Consider the following 26,844-nt stretch of genomic DNA (forward strand, 5'->3'; position numbering starts at 1 on the left):
AAGCACAAAAGTAATAACGTGTCTCCTATCCCTGACATTGGGAAGAAATTTGTGCTAGTTTTGCTGTCCCAGCTCAGACTGCCAAAGTTATAGCCACGGCATGTGGGAGTTAATGGAAAAGGCATTCAGTTTGCCGGCAAGACATGGACAGAAAACGTGTTCGGATTGATGGCCACATGCTGCACTGGAATGCACTGAGCCTCTGCAAAGACTTCAGCAGGGACCCCTGAACTGAGCGACCACATTCACATGACTTTTATTACAACGTGTTGGTATAGTTGTTTTGTTTAATTATTAGTTATTGCTGATCTCTTACTATGCCTAATTTATAGATTACACTTTGTTATAGGTCTGTGTGTGTAGGAAAAACAGTATATATGGGGTTCTGTTCCACCTGCAGTATCAGACATCCACTGGGGGCCTTGGATGTATCCCCATGGACGAAGGGGGGCTGCTGTAAAGCTTTATTGGAACCCAGCCATGCCGCTGTGTTTACATGTTGTCTGTGGCTGCCTTCGCATTACAGCCGTACAGCTGAGTAACTGCAGAAGGACTGTATTGTCCACGAAACCCTTTACAGAAGTTTGCCAGCCCTGATCTAGTTTATGGCAGGGTTTTCTGAGGCCTGGTGGCAGCATGAACAGCCTGTGACCATCAGGATCACAGCTGTCTGCCTTGCAAGGCCCCGGCTAGAGGTCTCAGAACTCTCCCTGGAATGTCTGGGGTTCCTGAGTAGGTGATTTCCTGAGAGCCTCTCTTGGTAGTGGGTCCTCCCATAGGGTACCTGGCCTTCGCTCATGAAATGGTTGCTACTGCCTCCCTTTGCTGGGGTGGGCCTTTGAAGAATCTTCAGGGTCTGGCTTTGCAGTAAAGCATGATGAAGTATGTAGACCTTTTTATTCCATTCACCTTGTCACATTGTGTCAAGACATATGGCTCAGGGCAAAGTGTGCAATTTGAGATTGTGAAATAAAACTAGGTTTCCCAGCTCAAACCAAACTCAAGATTGCAGCTGTCACTAGCATCCATGGTCTGACACATTGAGCTAACTTGGTCTAATGTTCTTCGCCGTTTGGTTTAAGGGTGCTCTCTGGCTTTGGGGAAGCCCCCTTCCTTTTGACGCAAGGTGTGGACCTTGGCTGCATGTTGGAATCACCTGGAACGATTTAAAGCCCAGTGTCCTGGACACACCCTGGACTAACTACATCAGAATCTCTGGGGGTGCAATGAGACCTTAGTAGTTTCAAGAGTTCCCAGGCAGTTGCAAGGTGAGAACCCCTGTTTTCATGAAGGCTGTGGTTTAATAAAGGATGAGCTGGTGTTTGGAAAAAGCAGTGTCCCTATACCTCTGGGGCTAAGACTCCGGCTGAGTCAGTGCATAGGGGTGGGGTCATGGTTGAAGGAACACTGGACGTGGAGGATGGGGCCTTGGAACTTGGACGGGGGAATTCAGAGGGAGGCTGCTGCCCTAGCTGCAGCCCTGTCTGCTTTAGGCTCCCACGGCAGCCCACCACATTCTTGGCAGTTGTCTTGGCTCCCAAGGCTGGTGGATTTTGATGGCAGTTTGGGGTGGGGAGGGGGCAGTTTTCTACTGTCAAGTTCATTTCCTAGTTGGTCAGGTGATACTGGATGCCTGCCAGCTGGGATCTCAGGCTCTTCCTCTGGGCTCCCTGGCTCATCTGCAAAAGAAAGATGGGAGCCAGGACTTTACTACTTGGAGAACTTGAGCTTGAATTTATATCCAACTTGGTGCACCATCCTTGTTGGATCACATCCTGTATCTGAAAAACCTCAGGACTGGCAGAGCCTTCTAGGAGTTATCTCAGCCATCCCTCTGCCATCAGACAAGGTGACGTTTCACTAAATCCAGACAGATGGTGGGAGTTTAGCTTGTTCCCAAAGACTTTTGTGAAGTAAGACGTTACACTTTTTCTGTTCTTTTCTTTTTCTTTTTTTGGTAACTCAATTGAATGTTTAGCTAGTTGTTAGAAACTTAAGTGCCTTCTGCTGCAATTTAAATAATAATAGAGTAGCCTGACATTATTTCTAATACGCATCTTAGTACAAATCACATTAAAAAATATTTAGTGAGTGTCAGTTCTTTTGAAAGATATGCCGAACACAAGGGATCAAAGTTAATATTCGTTAAGTTTTTTCCTTTAGCTTTTGCATGACAAGAGCAAACCTATACACATTATTAACACAAGTGCTTTGTGGAAAGGCTGCCATTGAATTGCATATTCTTGCATTTCAGCAGTGGCTTACTCACAGGGAGAAGAGCCAGTAATTAAAGCTTTCTCAACGGCCTGTGCAATTTTAGAAATGGCCCAGACATGTGTTCTGTTTGCAGAATAGCCTTTGGAGAGTGCCTGCCCAGAACGTGGGAGCAGGGAGAGAACTTTCTTCAGGCCAAGTCATCACAACCATTTAGTGAGCACCTACTGTGTGCAAGGCATTGTGGGGAATATGCAAAGAAGCAAGATATCATCCCTCCCTGCAAAGGGTTTAAGGTAGGGAAGAGAAGAGAAGTCACATTCACCTGTAATCATGAGAGAGGTCAGCATGTGGTTGTAAGAAGGCAATGGGCAAAAGGTGATGGGAACCCAGACACTGGGAGTTTACATCTATTTGGGGAATTAGGGCTTTTTCATGGATGAAGCTCAGCTTGGAAAAATAGGAGACTTTGAGGATGTCAGGAGGGAGCAGGAGAAGGAAATGAATTGTAAGTAGAAAGAACAGCAGTTTGGAAGCATAGAGTAGAACATACTGGGCTGTTGAGGGAATGGCAATTGGTTTGGTGGGGAGGAGGGGCCAGAGAAGTAGATTGGGGCCTGCTGTGGACAACCTGGGGTCTTGTGGAAGAAAATTTCTTTGTTCTCTAGATTGGTGGGGACATCCTGGAGGTTTTTGAGAGGGTGACATGATCAGAGCTGTACTTTCAGGAAGGGAATTTTGTGGGTTGCAGATAGCAGAGCCATTGGGAGCATGCAGGGAGGCTGGTGGTAGAGAGGCAGGCTGGAGGCTCTTGCATTACTTTAGGTGGTGCCTTGACTCGTTAGAGACCTTGACTTTGGGGGAAGCAGAGGAATTAAGAAGGGAGAGAGCAAAGGACACTCCTGCCGGAGAATGGAAAGGAATTGGCAGTCCTGCATTCTTGGGGCTACTTTCCCTGGGGCTACTGGGGAATTGGGTGTCACCCTCCTGGCTTATGGACTGACAGGGACTCTCTCAGAAATGGAGAGGCAGGGGGTTGGGGGAGTATCTTAGGTTTATATCAGGCCTTTGTCATTTGAGTGGGTTTGTACTTTGGAATCTGTGTGTTGGGGTGGTCTCTATGGCAACCAGACACCTACAGCTAGCTGTACTGATGGTGATGTTTCCTGCTGCTCTGTTTAAGATTGGGCTTGACTGAGAGTAACTGAAACCTGAAAAATAGTGATTTAAACTAGAAAGATGCCTCTTGGGTAGATGAAATCTAGAGACTGTGGCTGGGAAAGTAGGTTCATAGAGTCACCAGTGATACAGACTCCTTTTTTGCTCACTGCTTTGCCCCAGAGGCGAGCCTTTATCTTTCTGGCCCAAAATGGCTGCTATAGCTCAGGATATCACATCTGCTTTCTAGGCAGTGAGGTGGCAGGAGGGAGGGAGATTCCTTTTTTTAATTTAATTTTATTTATTTTATTTTTAAAAATATATTTTATTGATTATGCTATTACAGTTGTCCCATTTCCCCCCTTTATTCCCCTCCACCCTGTATACCCTCTCTCACCCATATCCCCCACTTTAGTCATGCCCATGTGTCATACTTATAAGTTCTTTAGCTTCTACATTTCCCATACTACTCTTACCCTCCCCCTATCTAATTTCAACCTACAATCTATGCTACTTATTCTCTGTACCTTTTCCCCCTCTCTCCTCCTCCCACTCCCCTGTTGCTAACCCTCCATGGGATCTCCATTTCTGTGGTTCTGTTCCTGTTCTAGTTGTTTGCTTAGTTTCTTTTGGTTTTGCTTTAGGTGTGGTTGTTAATCATTGTGAGTTTTCTGTCCTTTTACTATACATGTTTTTTCTTTATCTCCTTTTCTTAGATAAGTCCCTTTAACATTTCATAAAATAAGGGCTTGGTGATGATGAACTCCTTTAACTTGACCTTATCTGAGAAGCCTTTATCTGCCCTTCCCTTCTAAATGAAAGCTTTGCTGGATAGAGTAATCTGGGATATAGGTCCTTGTCTTTCATGACTTGGAATACTTCTTTCCAGCCCCTTCTTGCCTATAAGGTCTCTTTTGAGAAATCAGCTGACAGTCTGATGGGAACTCCTTTGTAGGTGACTGTCCCCTTATCTCTTGCTGCTTCTAGGATTCTCTCCTTCATTTTTAACCTTGGCTAATGTAATTATGATGTGCCTTGGTGTGTTTCTTCTTGGGTCCAACTTCTTTGGGTCTCTCTGAGCTTCCTGGATTTCCTGGAAGTCTATTTCCTTTGCCAGAATGGGGAAGTTCTCCTTTATTATTTGTTCAAATACGTGTTTAATCTGTTGCTTTTCCTCTTCCTCTTCTGGTACCCCTATAATTCGGATGTTGGAATGTTTAAAGATATCCTGGAGGTTCCTAAGCTTCTCCTTGTTTTTTTAAATTCTTATTTCTCTATTATTTCCTGTTTGGTTGTTTTTTTCTTCCTTCTGGTCCACTCTGTTGTTTTGAGTACCAGTTTCCTTCCCATCACTATTGGTTCTGTGTGCATCTTCCTTCATCTCTTTTATGGTAACCTGCATTTTTTCATCTAATTTTCGCCCAAAATCAACCAATTCTGTGAGCTTCCTGATCACCAGTGTTTTGAACTGTGCATCTGATAGATTGGCTATCTCTTGGTTGCTCAAAAGGATGAGTTCTGGGGCATTGATCTATTCTTCTGCTTGAGACATGTCTCTCTCTCTTTTCTTTTTTTTTTTTGGTCTTGTCGCTCCTGTTACCGTGAGGGGCAGAGCCCTAGGTGTTCACCAGGGCTGGGCACCCTAGTTGCTAGATTGTGACGTTGTATGCAGGGGCGGGGGCGGGAGGGAACAATGGCGGTAGCTTCGTTCTCCTGGGACCTCAGTCCCTTCTCTGGGATCCTGGGCTGTGCGCTTTGCCCTGGTCCACAATCACCACCTCACTGGGTCCGCCAGCTGCCGCTTGCGTACTCAGGGTCCACCCGCTGCGATCTTGCACACCCCGGATGCCTTACGCGCTCCCTCCTGGTTGCCTTATGGTCCCAGTTCTCCCTGTTCTCCGAGCGCCGTGCCCCGCGCTTGGCTTCTCCTCTCTGCCCCTCCTACCAGCCTGGATGAACGGGTGTACTTCAACTTCTTGGCTGTCCGTCTTCCATTCAGATAAATTTTCTGTCAGTTCTGGGTGTTATTCTGCCTCTAAATCGTTGTTCCAATCTTGGTTGTGCGTGGAGGTACGGCGCGTCCACCTATGCCTCCATCTTGCCAGAAGTCCGACGGGAGATTCCTTGAAAGTCCTGCATGATAGCTTCACTTATATTTCATTGGCTAGAACTTATTTCTATGACCTCATCAGGCTTCAAAGAAGGCTAGGATACATAGTCTTTTAGTTGTGATATAATGTGCTCAGATAAACACTGGGATTCTGTTATGGAGGAGAGGGATAACGGAAACTGAAGTATACAGTTAACACTTTTGGCCACACAGCCTAATGCAGAGAGAATTTCGAGCCCTAACACTATTACTGACTTTTAGGCTTTTCTATGTACATTTTTTATGGGCTGTTTTTAAAATGAGTTGTGTTATTTCTTTCTTTAACTAGTTTATTTCAACATGAAGGCATAATTCATGAAGTTGGTCAGAAATTCAAGTAGTACAAGGGTATACAATAAAAAATCAGTTCTTCCATTTCTTTGTATCATCCAGGTTCATGGATGATTGAAAAACAAACTCCCTTGGGCATAAGGAAGAAAGAAAATGTACTGGCCAATTCAGTTGAAATATCCAGATGTAGAACTGTCCTCAGATACTGGCACACTCTGTGGACCAGAGGACGTCACCAGGACCTGGGTTTCTCCATCTCCTGGCTCTTCTTTTCTCTGTGTGTCTCCACCTTCAGACAGTCTACATCCTCTCAGGCTCAAGTCCGGAGGAAGGAGAAGTCTTCCATAGTGTAAATGGTCTTGGAATTGAGTTTTATGGGCAGCAAATAACTGGCCCGACTTGAGTTATGTGCTTACCCCTGAATGCTAAACCTTTTTGCCACAGGGATGTGGTGTGTCAACTGGCCAGGCCTGAGCCATGTGCCCTGTCTCCTCTCCTCCCATTAGGTAAAATGACTAATAATGGGGGAGAGATGTAATAGATGTTCAGTAGCCAACATACAGCAACCATCCCCCATACCCCTGTGTCGTTTAGAAACCACTCCAAACTTAGTGGCTTATATCAACACCAATCAGTTATTTCTTATGATTCTGAGTTGGCTGGGCTCAGGGTGGGTGGTTCTTCTGGTCTTGCCCAGGGTCACTCATGAAGCTGTGGACATCTGGCAGCTTACTGAGGCTGGAGGGTGGAAGAGGGCCTCATTTATGGGTCTGGGGCCTTGGCGCCTCCAGTTGTCTGGGCCTCTGTAGTCTAGCACAGCTTTCCTTGCAGGACTATGGAAGAGTTCCAAGAAGGTACAGGTGGAAATTGCAAGGTCGCAGGAGGCCTAGACCCTGGACCTGACCCAGAATCACTTGTGTCATATTCAGTTGGCCAAAGCAAGTGACAAGGCCCACCAAGTTCATTGGGTGGAGAAATACTTTACAGTTTTTGGTGGGAGGAGCCTGCAAAATATTTTGGCTCTGCTATAGCACCTGCTACCTCCCCTGTGAGGTGATGCCTGTTGACAGTCGATCCTTCCAGAACCCATATTCCTTTTTCTGTGGCCACTGCCAGCAGTCACTGGCCCCCTACAGGGCCTCTCCCTGGTCTTTTCTCCATCCTGCCTCTCAGCTTCCCTTTGGGCCTCAGCTCCCACCAACTGGCTTTCTGAATTTCTGTTCAGTTTGCTAACTTAAACACCAAGGAAGAAACTGGAAAATCCAGTGAAGCTTAATTTGTTCTCAGTAAACAACAGAGAAGCCATACCTTTGTGAGCCCGGGTTAGTTATAGGTGTTCTGGTCTCCTGAGAAGAAAGGGTTTGGGCTAAATGCTTCCCAGTTCCAGGGCTTTGTTGTTCTGGAAGCAAGAGTTAGCGATTGGGCAAGGTGGTGTTCTGTGGCGAGAAGTGCTGTAACATCCCTGGAATCTTTTGGTCACACCTCTTTCTGAAAGTGTGTGCGCCCAGGCTGTGCAATTGGATGGGGCTGGGAGAACTACCGCCTCTTATGATCCCTGCCTCAGGATCATTTGGTTTTATTAACTGCACATGTGTGGCTTTAATTTTTTTTTTAAGGGTAAAAAAGTTCTCTTTCAAATTCAGTCTTCAGTCTTCTTCCCTCTGTGCATGGGAGTTGGCTTCATTTTGTGAATGTTATTTATGGGTATAAAGAGCATTTGGCTGAGGACAGAGCAATGGAGGAAAGCCCTTCCTGGTATTTTTTGGGTGGGTGTGTGGGCAGAGCATAGGGACAGTGCCAAACTGTAGTTTGTGTTCATTTCATTGCCCCTGTGAGTGTGGTAACAAACCTGGAGGCTATGGAGCTATAATCATGGGCCCAGAAGCCTCCCTGGCTTCCTTTCCCAGGGTACGGGGAGTGCTGGGTGCAGGATGGAGCTAGGGGTTTTCTTGGCCTTGCTCCACTCCTGCTCCTGGCTCCCTCCCCTCTGCCCCCCACCAAAGGAATTGGCCTTCCTCTGCATCCTTATAATTAATACTTCTCTTTCCCTGGGCAGAGGAGCCCCTCTCTGGGCAGCCAAGGAGGCCCGGAAGCAGAGTTCTGATTCTCCGCAGTAATAAAGAGACTGTTTGGGCTCAGACAGAGAGTCCTGAGTCCTTGGGTTGTATTTCTAGCTGAGCTGCCTACAATCCCTGTGATTTAGCAGCAAGTCCTGTTACCTGCACCTCTAGGCATCTCCTCGCTCCACTGAGACTAAAATCCTTCCCCCGTTTACCTCGTGCAAATAGTGGGAGGAAAAATCCAGCTCTGACTGTTTAATGCTTCTGTGCCCTCCAGAGCAGAGAATAAAATATCAGGGAGGCAAACCTTTAATAGTGCGCTAGTGGAAGCTGATCACTGCTGTCAGGGTGTCCTGACTTTTCTTCCCACATTTGGCTTGGGACCATGAGCTGTTTCCCCAGACTGGCCAAACAGCTAACAGAGTAGAGCCCCCTAGACCCTGGGACTGGAGACTAAATTCCAGGAGATTCATGCATGTGACAAGCAAGTGACAGGACGCCTTTGCACTTACCTGTGCACAGATGTTTTTCTTTTTCTGTAGCATCTCTTTGGAAACCTCTCTTAGCTTCTGAAGCTCTGGTCTTGTGAAGAAATTAAACATGACAGCCCTGGGGCTAAGTGAGTTAGTTCTCTAGGAGGGTGGGAAAAAATTTATATTTGTGAAATGTATAAGCAAGGGAAAAACAGATTAGTATGGTATTTAAGGCAGGAGGAAGGGGTGCAGAGCCATTGCCTGGGCATAGGCTTTAACTAGATTACTGATTCGAAATTGCCAAACTCGTTGCAATTATGCATGAAGAAATCCATGGGGTGGGGGTGCCCATAAGCTGACTGTAGAGAACACTTGCATCTTGTGGGCTCATGAGCCCCAAATATTATTATATGACATTGGTTTGTTGCTTTATATTTTCCAAAGCACTCTCCCATCCATTACCTCATCTGACCCTCATACTCATCCTGTAGCTGGAGCTTTTATTATTTGCATATAATAGATGAAGGTTGTGCTGCCCTCCATGGTACCTGGCTGGGACCTGGCTGTGGGACACAGGGCAGTGGGAAAATGAAGGGAGCGCCCAGTGGCCCTCTTGCACCCTTCCCCTACCTCGGGTTGCCAGGCATTGTTTTAGACACTGGGGATAAAACAAGAAACAGCAAACAAAAATTCCTGCCCTCGTGGGACTGTCATTCTAGCAGAGAGGGTCTGCTAAATAAACTCTACAATAAAACATAGAGCGTGTCAGACAGAGATGGTGAGATGGAGAAACACAAAGGAGTAGAGGAAGATAGCAGTAGTCCTGGCAGGGATGGGGCTGAGGAGTATTGCAATCTCAAAAAGAGTAAATCAGAACATTTGTGTGTGTGTATGGGGGTGCTCCACCCACAGGGTCCCCCAGGCTGCCACGGATGACAGTAAGTCTACCAAGACATGATCTGCTTGGGGAGGAAAGGTGGCCGATCTCTCAAAGGAGAAGGGCCAAGAGCCTTTTCCTCAATGGGCTTTTATTGGGTTTGGTTGCACAAGAATACAGTTAAAGCTCATTAATCATTTTCAAGCAGTAAGGATCAAACAATAGATAACAAAGAACTCTAAGGGGCCTATTCTGAGTCAGGGTCTGATAGCTAAAGAGCAATAATACTTTTAGGAACAAACTCACTTCTTGCTTGGACTCTCATCATTTAACTGAGAGCATTCTAAACAAAGCAGGTTTCCAGGATTTTACATACTCTTTCTTAGGCCCGATGCCCGGGGAACCCGCCCTTTCCAGCACAGGGCTGCACCACCCTCTGTCATTGTTTCAGGCTTAAGTCAGGCAGGGGAAGTAAGGCAGCCAAGAGATTAGGAGACTTCTCACAGACAGAATGAAGACTCAGGCTTTGTCAAAGCCAAGGGGTGAGGGTCCATCACCCACTTTTGCTGTAGTTCCCCAAATCCTGTTTTGGGGGCCTCCCACGTGATTGTGCCTGTCTTAGGTTGTTTTCCCTTGGGGAATCTTACCCGTCATTGGCTAACTGACCTAGCATTGGGGGCTAGTTATGGATGAAGTAAAAGGAGCAGAAGCAGCGCTCCTGCCAGGGAGATAAGCTTTGTCTCCTTGGTGGCTTACTGTCCAAGGTCACTCCCTCAGCTTTAGCCTTGGGGGGTGGGGGTTACAACTTCTGAAACCAGGCAGGGCAGTTCTCAACAAGAACAGATGCTAAGAAAGTATTCCTGATGTGTGGAAGGCTCACAGTAAGTTTTTTTGGTGTAGTGAACAAGTAAACATGCTCAGATGGATGGATGGGTGGATAGATGAATGGAGGATGGATGGATGGAGGATGGATATGGATAGCTGGATGGATGAATAGGGATAGATGAATAGATATGGATGGATGGGTGGATATGGATAGATGAATAGATATGGATGGATGGATATGGATTAATGATGGGTGAAAAGACATGGAAGGATGCATGGAAGGAAGAGGAAGGTGAATCCTACCTGCTATAGATCTGTGCTTCCTTTGAGAGCCTAAATATTTTCATACTCCGCCCCATCTCATGTGCTCCCTGGGGAGGGTAGCCCCTCCCAGCAGGAGAGAGCCAAAGTCCAACTGCCTGGGAACAGGCATGCTCCTGGCACTGTGTAGGTTTGGTTGGGAAGTAAGCTGTTGCCACCTGGTTAAGGGAGAGTTTGCCTTACCATGTATTTCACCTTGGCCTTCTTATCATGGACGTGGTTCCCAAAGCCTTGGGGGTTTGCCTGCCTGTCTCTCTGAGAGCATAGTTCTTTCCAGAACCTTGTTGTCAAGTGTTTTCTTCTTAAGGAAGTTTAGTATCTCATTTTCCCCACCATAATGTAACTTGACAAGCATCTGTAGCTCTGTGCTTGTTCAATATGGTAGTTGTTTGTCGATTCTAATTGCTTGTTCACTTCTTCCTTCCCAGACTAGATGCATCTAGAAAGCAGGGGCTGTCTTGTTCACTGTCTTGTTCCCTGTATTAGGGAATGATACTCGAACATAGTTGGCATGAAAAAATATTTTTCAAGTGTTGAATGAGCATGGTGGTGTGTGCATTGGAGGTTTTCTTGGGTTTGGCTGCTTTTAGGTTGCCCAGTTTCCACAGATCTTCTGTGTGCACTGATTTATATCCCTGGAGCACCCAAATGAAATCTCAAAAAATAGTCAGGGAGAAACCCCTCCCCACTGAGTCTGTAAGGAAATCGGTCTTTCTGGTTCTCCCAGTGAAGGAAGAAACTAATTGAATGTAAACTCATTACATCTCTGAAGCACTTTGAAAATTTCCCCACGATTTGATTATGATGAACTTTCCAGGATGTGGTCATGCCAGGAAATGTCTTAAACCATCAGTGATGTGGGGTGAGCTAAGGGCAGAGGGGCATTGGGCACCAAGGGGTACAGCCTTGTGCTGGTGGGCATGTGCTCTGCTATTAATGAAGGGCTCTGGAGCCACATTCTTGGGTTTGATCCTGGATTCTCAGCTGATTAGTTGTATGAGCTTGGGCTAGTTCCTTAGACTGTAAGCCTCAGCGTCCTCATCCTTTGCAGGGTTGTTGTGCAGATGAGTAAGTATATTTGAAGCCCTTAGTATAGTGATTGGCACTTAGTAAATGCCCGATACATCTTTATTATTATCCGACATCAAGGGAGAGTGGGTGTAGGACACATGAGGAATTTGGGGTTGGTGTGGGTCGGTGAACTTGGGTATTCTGGTTTTGGATCTCTCTTCATCTTTGATTGACGATCTTTTCCACACAGACAACCTCCAAATCTTTCTTCTCACCTCAGCACGACCTTCTATGCTTTCTTGCTTATATGTAATTTTAAAAATGGGATCAGCCCTGGCTGGCATAGCTCAGTGGATTGAGCGCGGGCTGGGAACCAAAGTGTCCCAGGTTCGATTCCCAGCCAGGGTGCATTCCTGGGATGCAGGCCATAACCCCTAGCAACTGCACATTGATGTCTCTCTCTCTCTCTCTCTCTCTCTCTCCCTCTCCCTCCCTCCCTCCCTCCCTCCCTCCCTCCCTCCCTAAAAATAAATAAATAAAATCTTAAAAAAAAAAATGGGATCATACTGCACATCATGTGTAAAAACATGTTCCTTCACTTAGTATGTCCTGAACTCTTTCTCATTCAGGTGGGTGCATGGCACTTTGTCACACACACTGACCGTGATACGTGCTCTCTCCTGTACTGAGGTGTAACTGAGTTATACTAAGCTGCACCTGTGACTGGGATATTTTTTACTAAGGGCTTGTTGGACATTTTAGTTGGGCTCACTATTGTGAGTCATTGTTTATTTTTACCAACATAATAGATGCACCCATATAGAAAGAGCTAATGTTAATAAAAGGCTTATAAAGAAAAAAAAAAGCAGGCCTCCCCATCCCCTCCGTGGCCCTGTCCTCTTTTCTAGAAGTTACCATTTTTGTCTGTTTCTTGAGAAAATTTCCCCTACATTTCTGCAATTTCTTGATTTGGAAACCAGTGCCCCTCAGGTCTGGTAGCTGTTATTTTATGTTCCTTTAATAGTTTCCCCCGCTGGTCTTCTGTTCTCGTTATTGTGGCTCTTGGACTTCCTGGACCAAGGCTCTCATTTTCTTCCCCTTTCTCTTGCTATTTTGTAGTCCCTTTACTGTTTTGTTCTGCATGGTGGGAAATTTCATTGACTAACTCCATAAATAGAGCAAAGGTTTTTTTCTTGTTTGTTTGTTTTGTTTTCATGGTTTCAGTTTCTGAAAAGTCTTTCTTATTCTCCCTGTTGTTTTTTTTCCATCCAACATCCTGTTCTTTTTCACAGATTTATTCCACACATTCATATCCCTCTCATATTAATAATAGTGTCACAGGTGGGCACAGGTAACCAGGATCTTGGTGATCAGGACAAAGAATTGAACTGAACACACAGAGTTTATAGCAAAGAACATGGGAGCAGGCCAACTCCAAGCAGAGATTGACCTCATGGGCTGGAGGGATTCTATTCTTATAGGGAGATCCTTCCTGGCTAGTTTTGGCGGGCTTTTATTGTGCATGTACAAGTAGTTGTATTATTTTAAAGCTACTTCGCATGCCGTCTCCCATGATTTTCCTTGATTGGCCACCAGAGAAGGGTTGTACAATGTTACTGAATGGGCCCCCCCTTCTCCTGGGGTCCCCTGTACTAGGTTTGCCTTGCTCGCCACCAGGGAATTATAGCTCTCCGTGTCAGATTGGTGAAAAGGAAAGGAATTATTTATTCAAAAGTTATACAGACTTAAGAGTAATGACTTAACGTCTTCATTAAAATCCCAAAGTTCCTTAAAACACCTGCAAACACACACAGTCCTTCCTTCTCCCCTTTGCCCAGTTGGTGGTACCATATCTCAGGAAAAGAAATAGAAGTCCATGACTCAGGTAGCCTCTGGTTCTTCCCAGTAATCTTTGCTTGGCTGGTAGGCCTCTCTCAGTTCCCAGCACCATCAGCTGTGTCGCCACGATGATCTCCGGTTAATCCAAAACCACATGGCACCTTCTCATGGCCCACCAGCAATAGTCCTTTTACCCTTTTCCTTCCCACAGTGTCTCTCCTGGATTCTTCCAAACTGCTAAGAGAGAGCTCTGCATCGCTGCTACATCTTGCTTTCCAGCTTCCTAAGCTCAGTTGTAAAGGGAGACCCAAAGCCACATGGTTCTCCTCACTGTGGCTGCCGTGCCTGGGTTTAAATTCCAGTGCCAATCTTCCTCTGCAGCCCCATTTCCTACTCCTCCCATGATCGGCTACATCTGCCAGCATTCCCATATTTTTCCAGCTTTTCTGGGATGCCATAGTAAGTCTGGGCCTGTGGCATGGAGCCAGTCATATCCAAGCTCTTTACTCAGGCTCTAGTTACATCCTGGGTGGAAGTCACTCCCATCTCCCTGGCTCAAAGCACAACCACAGCTATTTAACATATCCATGAAACCAGTTAAAACTTAAAGATGTTAAATGACTGTGCCTGAGGTTATTTGCAAAAGTTGCATTCAAAACAACTCTCAAAGGCTCTGCTCCATGTGTCCCATCCTCCAGTTCAGACTTGTGGGGGTGAGGATAGCCCATATTTTTAATATTTCCTGGACACCCTGAGTTCTGGACTTCATTACAAACCCTTCTTTGGGGGGCCCCCCTGGCTGCACCTTCTTACAATAGTATTTCCCTTTATAAATATTCCCTCCCTGAGGGATACCTCAGAAGTGAGGAGTGCTAGCCCAGTGTTCCAGTGCCAGGAAGATAAGTCCTCATAAGTTCTGGCTGCAAACACCAGTGGGGATTGAGTCAGTAGAAGAAACTGCGGGAGTTCCAAGCAATTCCTCTTAAAGAACCTACACATGGACTTACTCAGACTCACTGCTCCTGAACTCCAGCACCAGGATAGCAGCTCGAAAGGCACCAGTGGCATATGGGGAGGAACTAAAGTGTGTGGCATCAACTCAAGACCTGGGGGACACCTTTCTCCCAGACAGGCAGGCAGAGGCCATAGTCCATTTTCTGAACCCTCCTTGCACAGAGCCATAGATCCGGCAGGAGGAAGCCATATCTGAGACTCCATCAACCTGGCTAACACTGTTTGCCCCACCATGGAGATCCCCTGAGGCTCCATCCCACCCAATTTACAGGTTCACACAAGCTGTTATCAGTGACTTTTCCATATGAATGGCTGGTCTTGGTTTATGCTTCACAACTTCCTAAATCCTCTCAAACAAGCAACAGCTGGCCTTAGTGAGCCTCCAGTGCCTGTACCTCTTGCAAAGTGGCCCCAGGCCTGGCATTAACAGTAGCCAGCTTAGATTCAAAGTTTGCCTTTGCCTGGGAGTCTCCAAGCCCAGCACAAGTAGCAGCCATCCCAGATTGCTTTATAGCTCATGCAGGATGGCCCTGGGCAAAACACAGATGGGGGCTGACTTTGGCCTGCACCACCCAGGAAATTCCAGAGCTTTCCCACTCACAGGCAGACCATGTTGGAGGACCGCCACCCTGCCCCTGCACAGCTGATCCTCCACAGATGGTAGAGATTGGTGGGCAGTGGTCACTGACAATCCTTACAGCTGACTAGTATCAGTAAATGCCTCCCATTGACTTGCCAACAGCAGTCAAGGCTCAGCTGCAAGAGGAGGGTGTACTCAGCCTACACAAAAGGTGTACCTGGAGTATCCAGCTTGGGGGATGGGGAGGCAGGGCCACTAGACCCTAAAGGACCTCTTCTACATTAGGCCATGCTACCAAGACAGGGAGTCAGAGTAGCTTTACCTAATACATAGAAACAAACAGGGAGGCTGTCAAAATGAGGAGACAAAGAAACATGGCCCAAATGAAAGCACAGATCAAAACTCCAGAAAAAGAGCTAAACAAAATGGAAGTAAGTGATCTATCAGATGCAGCATTCAAAACACTGTTTATAAGGATGCTCAAGGAACTTAGTGAGGACCTCGGTAGCTTAAAAAAGATCCATTCAGAAATGAAGGATACACTAATTGAAATAAAGAACGATTGACAGGGAAACAACAGGAGAGTGAATGAAGCCAAGAATCAAATCAATGATTTGGAACACAAGGAAGCAAAAAACAACCAATTAGAACAGCAAGAAGGAAAACGAATCCAAAAGGCAAGGATAATATAAGGAGCCTCAGGGACAACTTCAAATGTTCCAGTATTCACAAGGTCTTACTTCAGAAAAAGAAGAAGATCAAAACTATGAACAATAGAATGGCAATAAATAAATACATATCTATCAACAATTAAATCTAAAAAACAAACTAAGCTAACAGAAGAACAGAGATAGAATCATGGATATGGAGAACGTTTTGATGGTTGTCAGATGGGAAGGGGGTGTAGGGGAGAGAATGAAGAGGCAAGGGGATTAAGAAGTACAAACAGGTAGTTACAGAATAGCCACGGGGATGTAGAGTACAGTATAGGTAGGCAATGGAGTAGCCAAAGAACCTACATATGACCCATGGACAGGAACAATGTTATGGGGATTGCCTGAGGGAGTGGGGGGTGGTGGGTAGAGGGGGTCAAAGGATGAAAAGTTGGGATAACTATAATAGCATAATTAATAAAATTAATTTAAAAAATTCCCTCCCTGAGTTCCATGGGTTCTTTCTGAGATCCTTCATTTTTCTGTTTGGTTATTTCTACACATAACATTTGCCCTAATAATAGTAAAAAAAGAGAGACATATCACACACAAATGTAGTATCTAGCATTTATAGAATCTTTAGGCCAGTTTTTGTGCTAAGCATTTTACATACATTATTGCATTTAGTTCTTTTAACAACTATAGGAGATAAGCACCATCTTGGAGATGGTCATTAGGTCAAGAGCAGGGACTCAAGAACCACTCTGACTAGGATTGAATCTTGGCTCTGCCTCTTACTAATTGTATGACTTTGTTAACTACTTCACCACTCTGTGCCTCAATTTCCCCATATGTGAAGTAGGGACAAATGTACCTGAGTACTTAATGTTTAGGAGAATTAAGAAAGTTCCTAGCACATGGTCAGTCTTTATGTGAATATTGTTATTGTTATGAGTTTCATGTCACTTATGAGTGCCACTATATTATTATTTCTGTTTCCCATGTGAAGAAGTGGCCCTGGAGACACGCTGCTGTCACCCAGGGTCTCCCAGCTGGGAGCCTGAGGTGGTGCAGCTTAGACTGGAATCAGGTAGTCTGACTCCAGAGTCATGCCTTCTAGCCACTGTGATGTATTATCACCTTTCACAAAGAAGGAAGGAGAGGAAATATAAAAAAAGAAAGCAGATCTGTCCCTGAGTGGCTGGTAGGGCTAGCCAGGGTTGCCAGATAAAACATAGGATGGTCAGTTAAATTTAAATTTCAGATATGTACCTTTCTTTTTTAGTATAGTATGTCTAAAATAAAAATAACTACTAATTGTCCAACCTGAAACTTAAATTTAACTCTTTCCTGTATTTTTATCTGCTAGATCAAGCAAACCTAGGTGGGGGGCTTTTTCATGCTCCATCAAGTCCCTTGAGATTCACTAGTCCCTAGTCCCATCACTCCCCTTCATCTCCCAAGGTCACTGCCACCATTCTGATGGGAGTCTCTTGTGTCCCTCAGGTGAGTTAGGACAGAATACACTTTGATAAGTCATGTTTTCCTGAGTAGTGAAAAGGAAATGTGATTTTGTCTGGAATAAGGAATGGCATTTTCTTTCTTCTTGACCATGGAGATCCTGCCCCGAAGCCTCTCCCTTGAGCAGAGAGAGGCACAAAGCCAGTAGTTGGTGGTTTGTCACCTCCTTGGAGGGGGTTCAACGAAGCGGGGCAAACGCTTCTCCTCCCTAAGTGTCTGAGGTTGTTCTCAGTGGGCTCACTCTTCTCTCCTCCTTCAAATGTGAGCAGCCAGATCTGGGACAGACTGGGTGGTGCTTGTTGGGTGGGGAGGGCTTGACCAGCTGGTGCAATTGTCTTTCAATTGGCAGAAGTCGAGAGAGTGCTGATGGATTGGTGGCTGGGTGCCACGAAGAGGTTGCTTTGAGCAATACCATGTTCTCACTCTCCTGATCATGTTCTCCTGATGACAAACCGGTGAAAAGGTTTAATAAGGGTGCCCCTCCCCCTCCTTTTTTAAACCTACATGGAGTTGATGGTTTTGGCGTCTAGCTAGTGTGAATCTATTGAAAGGACTGAAGTAATTAGTATACTTGCCCCTCTCCATAATTCATATAGTGGGTCTTCGGAAGAGGAATGGTGAGCTTCAACAAGAAGTCTGAGTGATATTTGACCTTGGAGCGCTGTGGTCTTATTTTAGGTGTAGCTCCCATCATTGCCAGTGGGCATGCCAGTCCAGGTGGACATCTCACACACCAGAGTTGCTGAGTAAATATTCCTTGAGCTGAATTGTGGTTGGGAATGGGAACTCAGATTTATAGCAGGACTGGATTTGATGGCTAACTGGTTTTTAGCCCTTTTCCTCTGTTTCAGTAGAGGAGATTAGAATTTGGTTGCTGGTCAGCATATTTGAAGCATGGATATGCCTTGGGTGATGGTCCTTTCTTTAAGGAGCTTAGGGCCTCACCAGCAAAGACCTGAGGTCACTGAGAAAGGATGCTAAGAGGTCCTTTTGGATAGGATTTCTATGCTTGTCTAATACCGCACATGCTTAGTGTTGAAGGATATCCTGACCCTTAGCTCTGGGCCTTGGCCTTGTCAAGTACTTGACAGTCATATTGGATGACCCCTCTCCAGAGGGATCATTTTAGGGTGGACCTTAGAATCTCATTCCTTATATACTTTCCATAGTGCAAATGTGGCTCATCAGACCCTGGGGCAGGCTTCCTAAGGCTTTTTAAAAAATGAATATAATTTACTTATATGCCTAGATCTTAAGGTGTCAGCTCAGTGCGTTTTGACAATTATGTGCTCCTGTGTAACCACCATTCAAAATGAGATAGAATACATTTCTATCTCTGTGTAATAGAAAGAGCTTCTATTACCTAAGCCAATGCTGCCCCTCCTCTGGGATGACCATTTTATGACTTTTGTCACCATAGATCATTTCTGTATATTCTTGTGCTTAAGCTGCCTATATATATACACAGATATATATTATATGTATATATACACATATGCAGACATGCAAATAGTATCCTTTCACTCAGTCTAATGATTTTAAGATTCATCTATGTTGTGATATCAGTAATTTTTCCTGACTGCTAAAGAGCATTTTATTTTATAAATATACTACAGATGCTGCTATTGATGGACGTTTGGGTTGTGTCCAGGTTTGGCCTATGAATAAAGCCATTGTGTACATTCTTGTGTAGGTCTTGTGTGGATGTATGTTTTCATTTCTCTTGGGGCAGCTGTCTAAGAGAGAAATTACTGGGTCATAGAGTAGATTTTTTAAAAATATATATTTTATTGATTATGTTATTACAGCTGTCCCATTCCCCCCCTTATTCCCCTCTGCCTTGCACACCCCCTCCCACCTGCATTCCCCCCCTTTAGTACATGTTCATGGGTCATACATATAACTTCTTTGGCTTCTACATTTCCTACACTGTTCTTAACCTCCCCTGTCTATTTTCTGCCTACCATTTATGCTACTTATTCTCTGTACCTTTTCCCCCTCTCCCCCGCTGATAACCCTCCAGGTGATCTCCATTTCTGTGATTCTGTTCCTGTTCTAGTTGTTTGCTTTTGTTTTTGTTTAGGTTTGGTTGTTAACAGCTGTGAATTTGTTGTCATTTTACTGTTCATATTTTTGATCTTCTTTTTCTTAGATAAATCCCTTTAACATTTCATATAATAAGGGCTTGGTGATGATGAACTCCTTTAACTTGACCTTATCTGAGAAGTACTTTTTCTGTCCTTGCATTCTAAATGAAAGCTTTGCTGGATAGAGCAATCTTGGATGTAGGTCCTTGCCTTTCATGATTTGGAATACTTCTTTCCAGCCCCTTCTTGCCTGTAAGATCTCTTGAGAAATCACTTGACACTCTGATGGGAACTCCTTTGTAGGTAACTGCCTACTTGTCTCTTGCTGCTTCTAGGATTCTCTCCATTTTAATCTTGGGTAATGTAATTATGATGTGCCTTGGTGTGTTCCTCCTTGGGTCCAACTTCTTTGGGACTCTCTGAGCTTCCTGGATTTCCTGGAAGTCTATTTCCTTTGCCAGATTGGGGAAGTTCTCCTTTATTATTTGTTCAAATATCTTTTCCACTTACTGCTCTTCCTCTTCTCCTTCTGGTACCGCTATATTCGGATGTTAGAATGTTTAAAGATATCCTGGAGGTTCCTAAACCTCTCCTCATTTTTTTGAATTCTTGTTTCTTCATTCTTTTCTGATTGGATGTTTCTTTCTTCCTTCTGGTCCACTCCATTGATCTGAGACCCAGTTTCCTTCCCATCACTATTGGTTCCCTGTACATTTTCCTTTATTTCACTTAGCATAGCCTTCATTTTTTCATCTAATTTGCCACCAAATTCAACCAATTCTGTGAGTATCCTGATTACCAGTGCTTTGAACTGTGCATCTGATAGGTTGGCTATCTCTTCGTTGCTTAGTTGTATTTTTTCTGGAGCTTTGATCTGTTCTTTCATTTGGGTCACTTTTTTTTTTGTCTTGGTGCACCTGTTACATAGTAAGGGGCGGAGCCTTAGGTGTTCACCAGGGCAGGGCAGCCATGTCACTGCATGGTGATGCTGTATGTGGGGGAGGGGTCTGAGAGGGAACAATGCCGCTTCCCCTGCTACACACAATCAAAGTCAGCTCTTCTGGTGCTAATTCCCAGGTGGTGGGCTTGTGTATGTTCTAGGACCCTGTGAGGCTGGGAGTTTCTCCTGCCACCTCAACCCCCACAAGTGTTTTCAGTCAGAGGTTTGAGGCTTTATTTCCTCACACTGGAACCCGGGGTTGTGCATTTGTCTTGCTCCACAGTTGTTCCTCCTGGTTCATCTGCATGCAAATGTGGGATCCACTGGGGATCTGCCAGCTGTGGCCTTGCCACGAGTCCTCTCCACCCAGCTACCCATCTCTGTCCCTCCTACCAGTCTGGATGAATGTTTCTTCTTTAACTTCTTGGTTGTTGGACTTCCATACCGTTAGATTTTCTGTCAGTTCTGGTTGTTTTTTGTTTTTAAATTTGTTGTTGTCCTTCCTTCTGTTGTGCGAGGAAGCACATGTGTCTACCTATGCCTGCATCTTGGCCATAAGTCCAGACTTTTTTTTTTAAGCTCAAGTGCTCTTTCGCAGTTTGGAGAGTGTGTACAAACTTGTAGGCCAAGCCCCTGCCCCTCAGTTTCACTGGGTTGGTGTAGCTAACAAGAGTCAGGTTGTTAAGCAGATCTGCATCAATTAATAATGACAATTGAAGATGAATATAAATGACTATTATTTTGAGCTGTTAGGTTTAATTCCATAGAATTTCATGAAGTTGGAATATTATAAGGACTGTTTGATGGAGGCAAATTAGGTGCAGAGGTAGCACCCATATGAATTTGATTCATGCTTGAGACATGACTAATACTTGACATGCCAAAGTGGAAAGCTGATTCATTGCACGGTTCCTATGGTCACCCCTTAGGCTTTCTGACAGGTGACTCGATATTGAGTGGGTATGAGTGACCTCATCCTGTAGGGTTGCATGCATATTTCTTTCTTCTCCACTGTCCCTCTGCCTCCATTCTTATCAGGCCTTACCCTACCTCCCACGAAGGTTACGTCGGTAACCCAGCAGCCAGGCTCTTGGTTTCTGGAAGAACCTGTTTCAGTAGGTTGTGGAGGGGCCATGGCTTCGGTATTTTAAAAACTCCAGGTGCTTCTGGTTGTGCAGCCAGAGTTGTGAACAACTCACTTACTGTCTTAAGTCCAAGTCATTCTGCCAGCCTTCTTAATTAGACCCAACCATCTCATGGTACCCCAGCACACACTTTACTTTTCAGCCAGGCCCGTCACCCTGCATGATCAGCTTTGGCAGGTTTGCTCACCGGACTGCTCACACTGGGGCACCTCCCAGCCAGAAGGCCCCACCTCGTTTTCCTTTCCAAACCACATTCAACTTTCAAGTGTTCTCCACTGTGTTTTCTTCGATGTTCTATTTTGTCACAATGTTGCCATCTCCTTACTTGGAATGACCACAGACTTACTCATCTGTCAGTTCTGATGCCTTCTCTGTTTATCATATCAGACACCTTCTGTAGTCTCCCTTATGATGGCATGTAGCCAGGTCCTCAAAGGCAGGACCCAGATCAGCTTTTGTATCTTTCTTCCTCCCTCTCAGCCCCCTAGGATCCAGCATAATGTTGGTTGTGTAATAGTCACTAATTGTGTACTTATTAATTGACTTTTACAAATTAATTTTATATCTGATTTGGAGACAGAGTTAGATGTATTACTTGGCTTCTGTAGTTTCAGAGTAATTACTGCCTTGATTTATATGGATTGCAAGTTTGTGCGGACTCCTTAATTATACAGTGGCCTTGAGGTTAGAGTCCATGTTCATTTGCTTCAAGAAACATTGATGGAGGACCCACTGGAGCAGACCTTGGGTTGGGTGCTGATATTTTGAACTCTGTGTTCCTGTCTTCTGTGGACTTTCACGCACCTTACCTACTGAGGCATTGTCATTGAACATGGATGCTGATATTCAGTGCATCATAAGTGATCGATGTGCAGTATTTTTCCCTCCCTGTTTTATTAAGGGGGGCATTTTATTTTGTGGCTCGGATTTCCTTCTAGTCTTTGAGCTGTCATTACTGTCATAAAAGAAATGCTTAACTGGCCCATCATGCCAGATATTTTGATGTGTTCCTTAAGGAACTCTTCACCAATTCATTTATATTTTCAGAGCTGAAATGGTCCCAAAATGAGCACTTAAGCAGAAATGAAAAGGTTTGCCTGCTGTAGGCTAGGGAGTTAGCTTATTGTTGTTGATTATTCTGTGCTGGTACCTCTGACACAGAGGGAAAGTAATAGCATTATAAAGTATGGATCCCTGTGGTAGTTTGCATGATATTTTCAGAAAAAGGATCATATGAGTTTTGCTAGGTTTTGTGAATTACTGAAGGGAAATGGGGGATTTTCTCTCAGAGCTTACAAATATCTGCAGATTTTTTTAAAAGGATGTTATTTATTTATTTTGAGAGGGGGGGAAGGGAGGGAGAAAGAGAGGGAGAGAAACATCAATGTGTGAGAGATACATCAATCTGTTGCCTCTCTCACATCCCCAACTGGGGATCTGCCCCGCAACCCAGGCATGTGCCGTGATTGTGAATCGAACTGGTGACCTTTCAGTTCACAGAGTGGTACTCAATCCATTGAGTCACAGCAGCCAGTGCTATCTGCTCATTTAAAATGTCTCTTCCATTCCTTTTCAATTTTTTGGTGTCAAGACTGATATAGGTGCCTTTAACAAAAACACACAGTCCAGTTGGGTATCTCTATCAGGCAGAAACATTTCTGGGAATTGAGTTGTAAATAGGAGCATTTTCCCTCATTGAATTTTCACTGTGAAATAAAAATCTCCTATTATTAAAACAATAAAAATTATGTCATATGATAAATTTACTTATAATATTTACTTTTATATATTTTCAAATGATATTCTCAGTTTCTTTAAAAATTCCCCTCAAAGGTATTCACATATAGTTTAAAAAGTCAGGTTATTCTAGTGGGTTTATAACAGAAACCAGGAGCCTGCTGGCTTTTCCCACCCCTGACTTCTGCTTCTCAGGATAAAGGTGAGCATCTGTTTTAGCTGTTTCTTGTCTTTTGTCTCCACATGTCTCAACTGTATTGCTTACTTTGGCACTTCTGGACTTTTTCGGCTTTAAACATATCTAATGATTTTCTAGTGTGGAAGATGAGGATCTGGTTCTTTTATCCCTACTTGCATCCTATGTTATGGATACATTATATATTTTTTTTAGGTTAGTTAAATAGTCACAGCTTCATAAATGGAGTATTATTCAGCCACAAGAAGGAATGACATTCTGACACATGTTACAACACAAATTAATCTCAAAAGCATTATGCTAAGTAAAATAATCCAGACACAAAAGGACAAATACTGTATGGTTTCACTTACATGAAATACCTAGAACAGGCAAAATTGATAGACATGGAGAGTAGACTAGAGGTTACCAGGACCTGGGGAGAGGGGAAAATGGGGAGTCATTGCTTAATAGTTAACGGAACTTCTGTTTGGGATGGTGGGAAAAGTTTGGAAATAGTGGTGAGGGTTGTACAACACTCTGGAGGTGATTAGTGCCACTGAATTTCAGACTTCAAAATGACAAATTGTATGTGAATAAGCTTTCTTCAGTGGTCTCATGGAGCTGACGTGATGAGACATTTTCATTCCTTTTGGGAGTTTCTGAAGCATTTGCAATTGTCTAGGAGTGGCACTAAGACTTTTTCTGGGAAAATCTAGCCCAGAGCCGCTGACTATGTGTGGATGATGGCTGGCAGGAGGGAAGTCAGTTTTGCACGGATTTGTTCTTTCCCGTTACTTTTGTAATGCTTGGTTCTGTCACTCTTCGTGTTATTTTGGAGATGGATGATGCAGATGTATTTTTTGAAGACAGGGCATAATTAAGTCACTTTTAGAAACCCATTCAACATTTTACATGCCAGTGATGACTGTCGTATGGTTATGATGGGTAGTGGGTGTACTTCACCCGGGAAGTTGCCACTGCATCTATAGGAGTAAATGACTGTGCATGAGTGTTCAATTTGCTAAACACTGGAGACTCTTGTATTGAATCGACCTCACTGGGATCTGGGTCCAGCTTCATTTCTCTCTTTTTTGCTTGTCTTTGTCCCCTCGTCAAGGTGACTATGGTCCTGCTTGTTTGGTTCCATGAATCTGCCATTTGTTGGCCATGTGACCTTGAGTAAATTATCTTATGACTTTGAGATTCAATTTCTTTACCTACAAATAGTAAGAGAAAATAATATCTATCTCTCAGGGTTTTTGTGATGATAAAATAAGATATCAAATGGTGAAACTTGTTCCCTGGAAATAGTAGGGGATCGATAAATGTTAGTTCTTTTCTTCCTTTTTAGAGATTCATAAATCGATGAGACCAAGCTGACATTGAGTCCTGGTTTCATCAGATATTTCAAAGGCTATTCCATATCACAGGAGAAAGACAATGTTTGGTGCTCGAGAGAGCAGGGCTAGAGCTAACATGTGAAACTGGAAGGGAGAGAGTTTCCCACTGAATGTAAGGAAGACCTTTGTCTTATCAGGCCATGGCTTATGCTCACGCTAACGAAGCAATGTGTCCTGGAGGTAGTCAATTAGAACAGGATTTCTCAACAGCGTTATTGACTTTTTAATTCTTTGCTGTTAAGAGCTATGCGTTGTAGATGTTTACAAGCATCTCTGGCCTCTAGTCACTAGATGCCCCGAGTGTGACTACCAAAAATGTCTCCAGACATTACCAGATGTCCCCTGGAGGACAAAATTGACCCTGGTTGAGAACCATTGAAATAGAGGCTAGATAGCAGCAAATCAGACTCCATCCTCCAAGGTCAACTCCATTCTACCCCAGGTTGAATACTTACAATGTTAGTTTCAGAAATTCTGATGTGGCTTTTGGTTTGAGCTGGTACCCACCATGGAGGATTAAAGGCCTAACACGTGAAATTGTACCATTCAGCTTGACCCATAGGGAGCAATGAAGCCCCCACTTGGGAGGCCTTCTGTGGTTGGTTTGACAGTTTGTTGCTCACTTTTTTGCAGGTCATGTTAGCAGCCTCCTACTGGTCCCTCCTGGCCCCAGCGGTTGAGATGGCCACGTCCTCTGGGGGCTTTGGTGCCTTTGCCTTCTTCCCTGTGGCTGTTGGCTTCACCATCGGAGCTGCATTTGTCTACGTGGCCGACCTCGTGATGCCTCAGCTGGTGAGTGCTACCCTTGAAAAGGAATGGACCCATTCGTGCCTCTGTTAAACAGCCAGTGATGTCGAAACAGGTCATTTAGGGCTTTTTATGTAGAGGGATTGAATTTGACATTTTTCCTAAAAAGAAATAAGCTCTTGGTAATATGACTAATCATCCCCTTGGTTACATTTTGCTAAGTTCAGATTTTAAATGTCAGGCTTCATTGTAAGCAGAGAATACCGTTGACAACCCGCTGTGTGGCTCTGTGTACATGAATGGACCTAGGAACTGGGAGAAGTGAGAGACCGTGATCATGGTCCTGACCTGTAAAGAACTTGAGATGCCACCTGGGAGATGACGACACACCCAATGATGGTCCAAGACCATTGACAAAGCGTCATATCCACATCACATCCACATCAAGGGCTTGTTACAAGAGGATGAGGGAGTGAGCCTGGGCAGCAGGGCTCTGGGCAGAGCTTGCTTCTGCCATCCACTGGGTGTGTCTCCCTTGGTTCCACTTCTCCTTCCTATAACTTGAGGATAACTCCCTTTAGTGGCTGCAAAGTCAAAATAAAAAAATCTGACAAGGCACCAGAGTAGGCCTGGTGGGTCGGGTTTGGGGAATGCGCATGTGCAGAGAAGCACGGTAAGAACTGTAGCTGGAAGCCTGGCTGTATCCATAGAGAGAGAGAGTCAAGGCCAGGCTGTGAGATTATAACCGAAGGCCATTAGTAGCTATAACAGGGTTGTCTGCGTGCGCTGCCATCAGTAGAGAGAAATCGATGTCGATAAGAAACCCAGTGCAGGCACAGGCAGCCTGTCAGACACTGTGTCTCGACAAGTCCTAGAGGGAGCAGGAGCCACTGTGACACCTCAGCTGGTGCTGGAATTCTCTGCTGTCCCAGAGAGGGAAGAGGCACAGGAGAGACCCTGTGAGGGACAATGGGGGTCAAAGTCCATTTATTCTGTTGGATCAGGGTGATCAAGGATTGGGTCAGGCTCACTGGACTCAGCTGGACAAGCACCCATGGAGGGAGGCTGATGTTCTTATCCCTGCCTACCTGCCTTCTTTCTTGCCTGAAATTCCCAACTGGAGAAAGAGAGGAAAGGATTCCTGGAACTTGGCCCTGGGGCTGACGAGAAACTGATTACTCGTGTCATAGAAGGACCATTCTCGGGACTATTCTCGGGATGTGATTGTTGGTTGGGGAGCCATGATATGGTCTTGGAGGGAAAACCATATTTTTTTTTCCATCAAAAGCTTGAATGGCTGTCAGTTTCTGCCTTCTGGACCCTGGGCTTCCTTCCTGACAAATATATCTGTGTGCTAATAGCGTTAGCAGTCCTCAATGTAGGCTGCTGTGCTGTGCTCTCAAATCCCCCCCGGGGGAATGTGTGAACTTGCTCTTGGCAGGATCTTGTGGGTCCTTGGCCTTAACTCACAACCAGCAGGCAGGGGCTGGCTCAGCGGCTCTTCAAGCCCCTGCTGGGTCTCATTCTGCCTTCCCACCTGGGCCCCGTTGGGCTTCCAGAACCGTCTTCTTGCAGAGAGCTCTTTGCAGTCACGAGGGGTCACCACTCACTGGTACTGGGGGCC

General features: G+C 44.8%; 1 protein-coding gene across 2 annotated transcripts in view; it reads left to right on the forward strand.

Annotated features, from left to right (window-relative positions):
- SLC39A11 (solute carrier family 39 member 11) overlaps positions 1-26,844 on the forward strand; it is a 262,852-nt gene that overhangs the window by 15,740 nt on the left and 220,268 nt on the right. For both annotated transcript variants that reach the window (XM_045837488.1, XM_045837489.1), the window contains exon 4: positions 25,107-25,265. In XM_045837488.1, the coding sequence (XP_045693444.1) occupies positions 25,107-25,265 (159 nt within the window). The remainder of the gene's footprint in view (positions 1-25,106; positions 25,266-26,844) is intronic.

This window comes from Phyllostomus hastatus, unplaced genomic scaffold (genome assembly GCF_019186645.2).
Source record: "Phyllostomus hastatus isolate PE091 unplaced genomic scaffold, TTU_PhHast_1.1 phas_contig_210, whole genome shotgun sequence".
In the NCBI taxonomy this organism is placed as follows: Eukaryota; Metazoa; Chordata; class Mammalia; order Chiroptera; family Phyllostomidae; genus Phyllostomus; species Phyllostomus hastatus.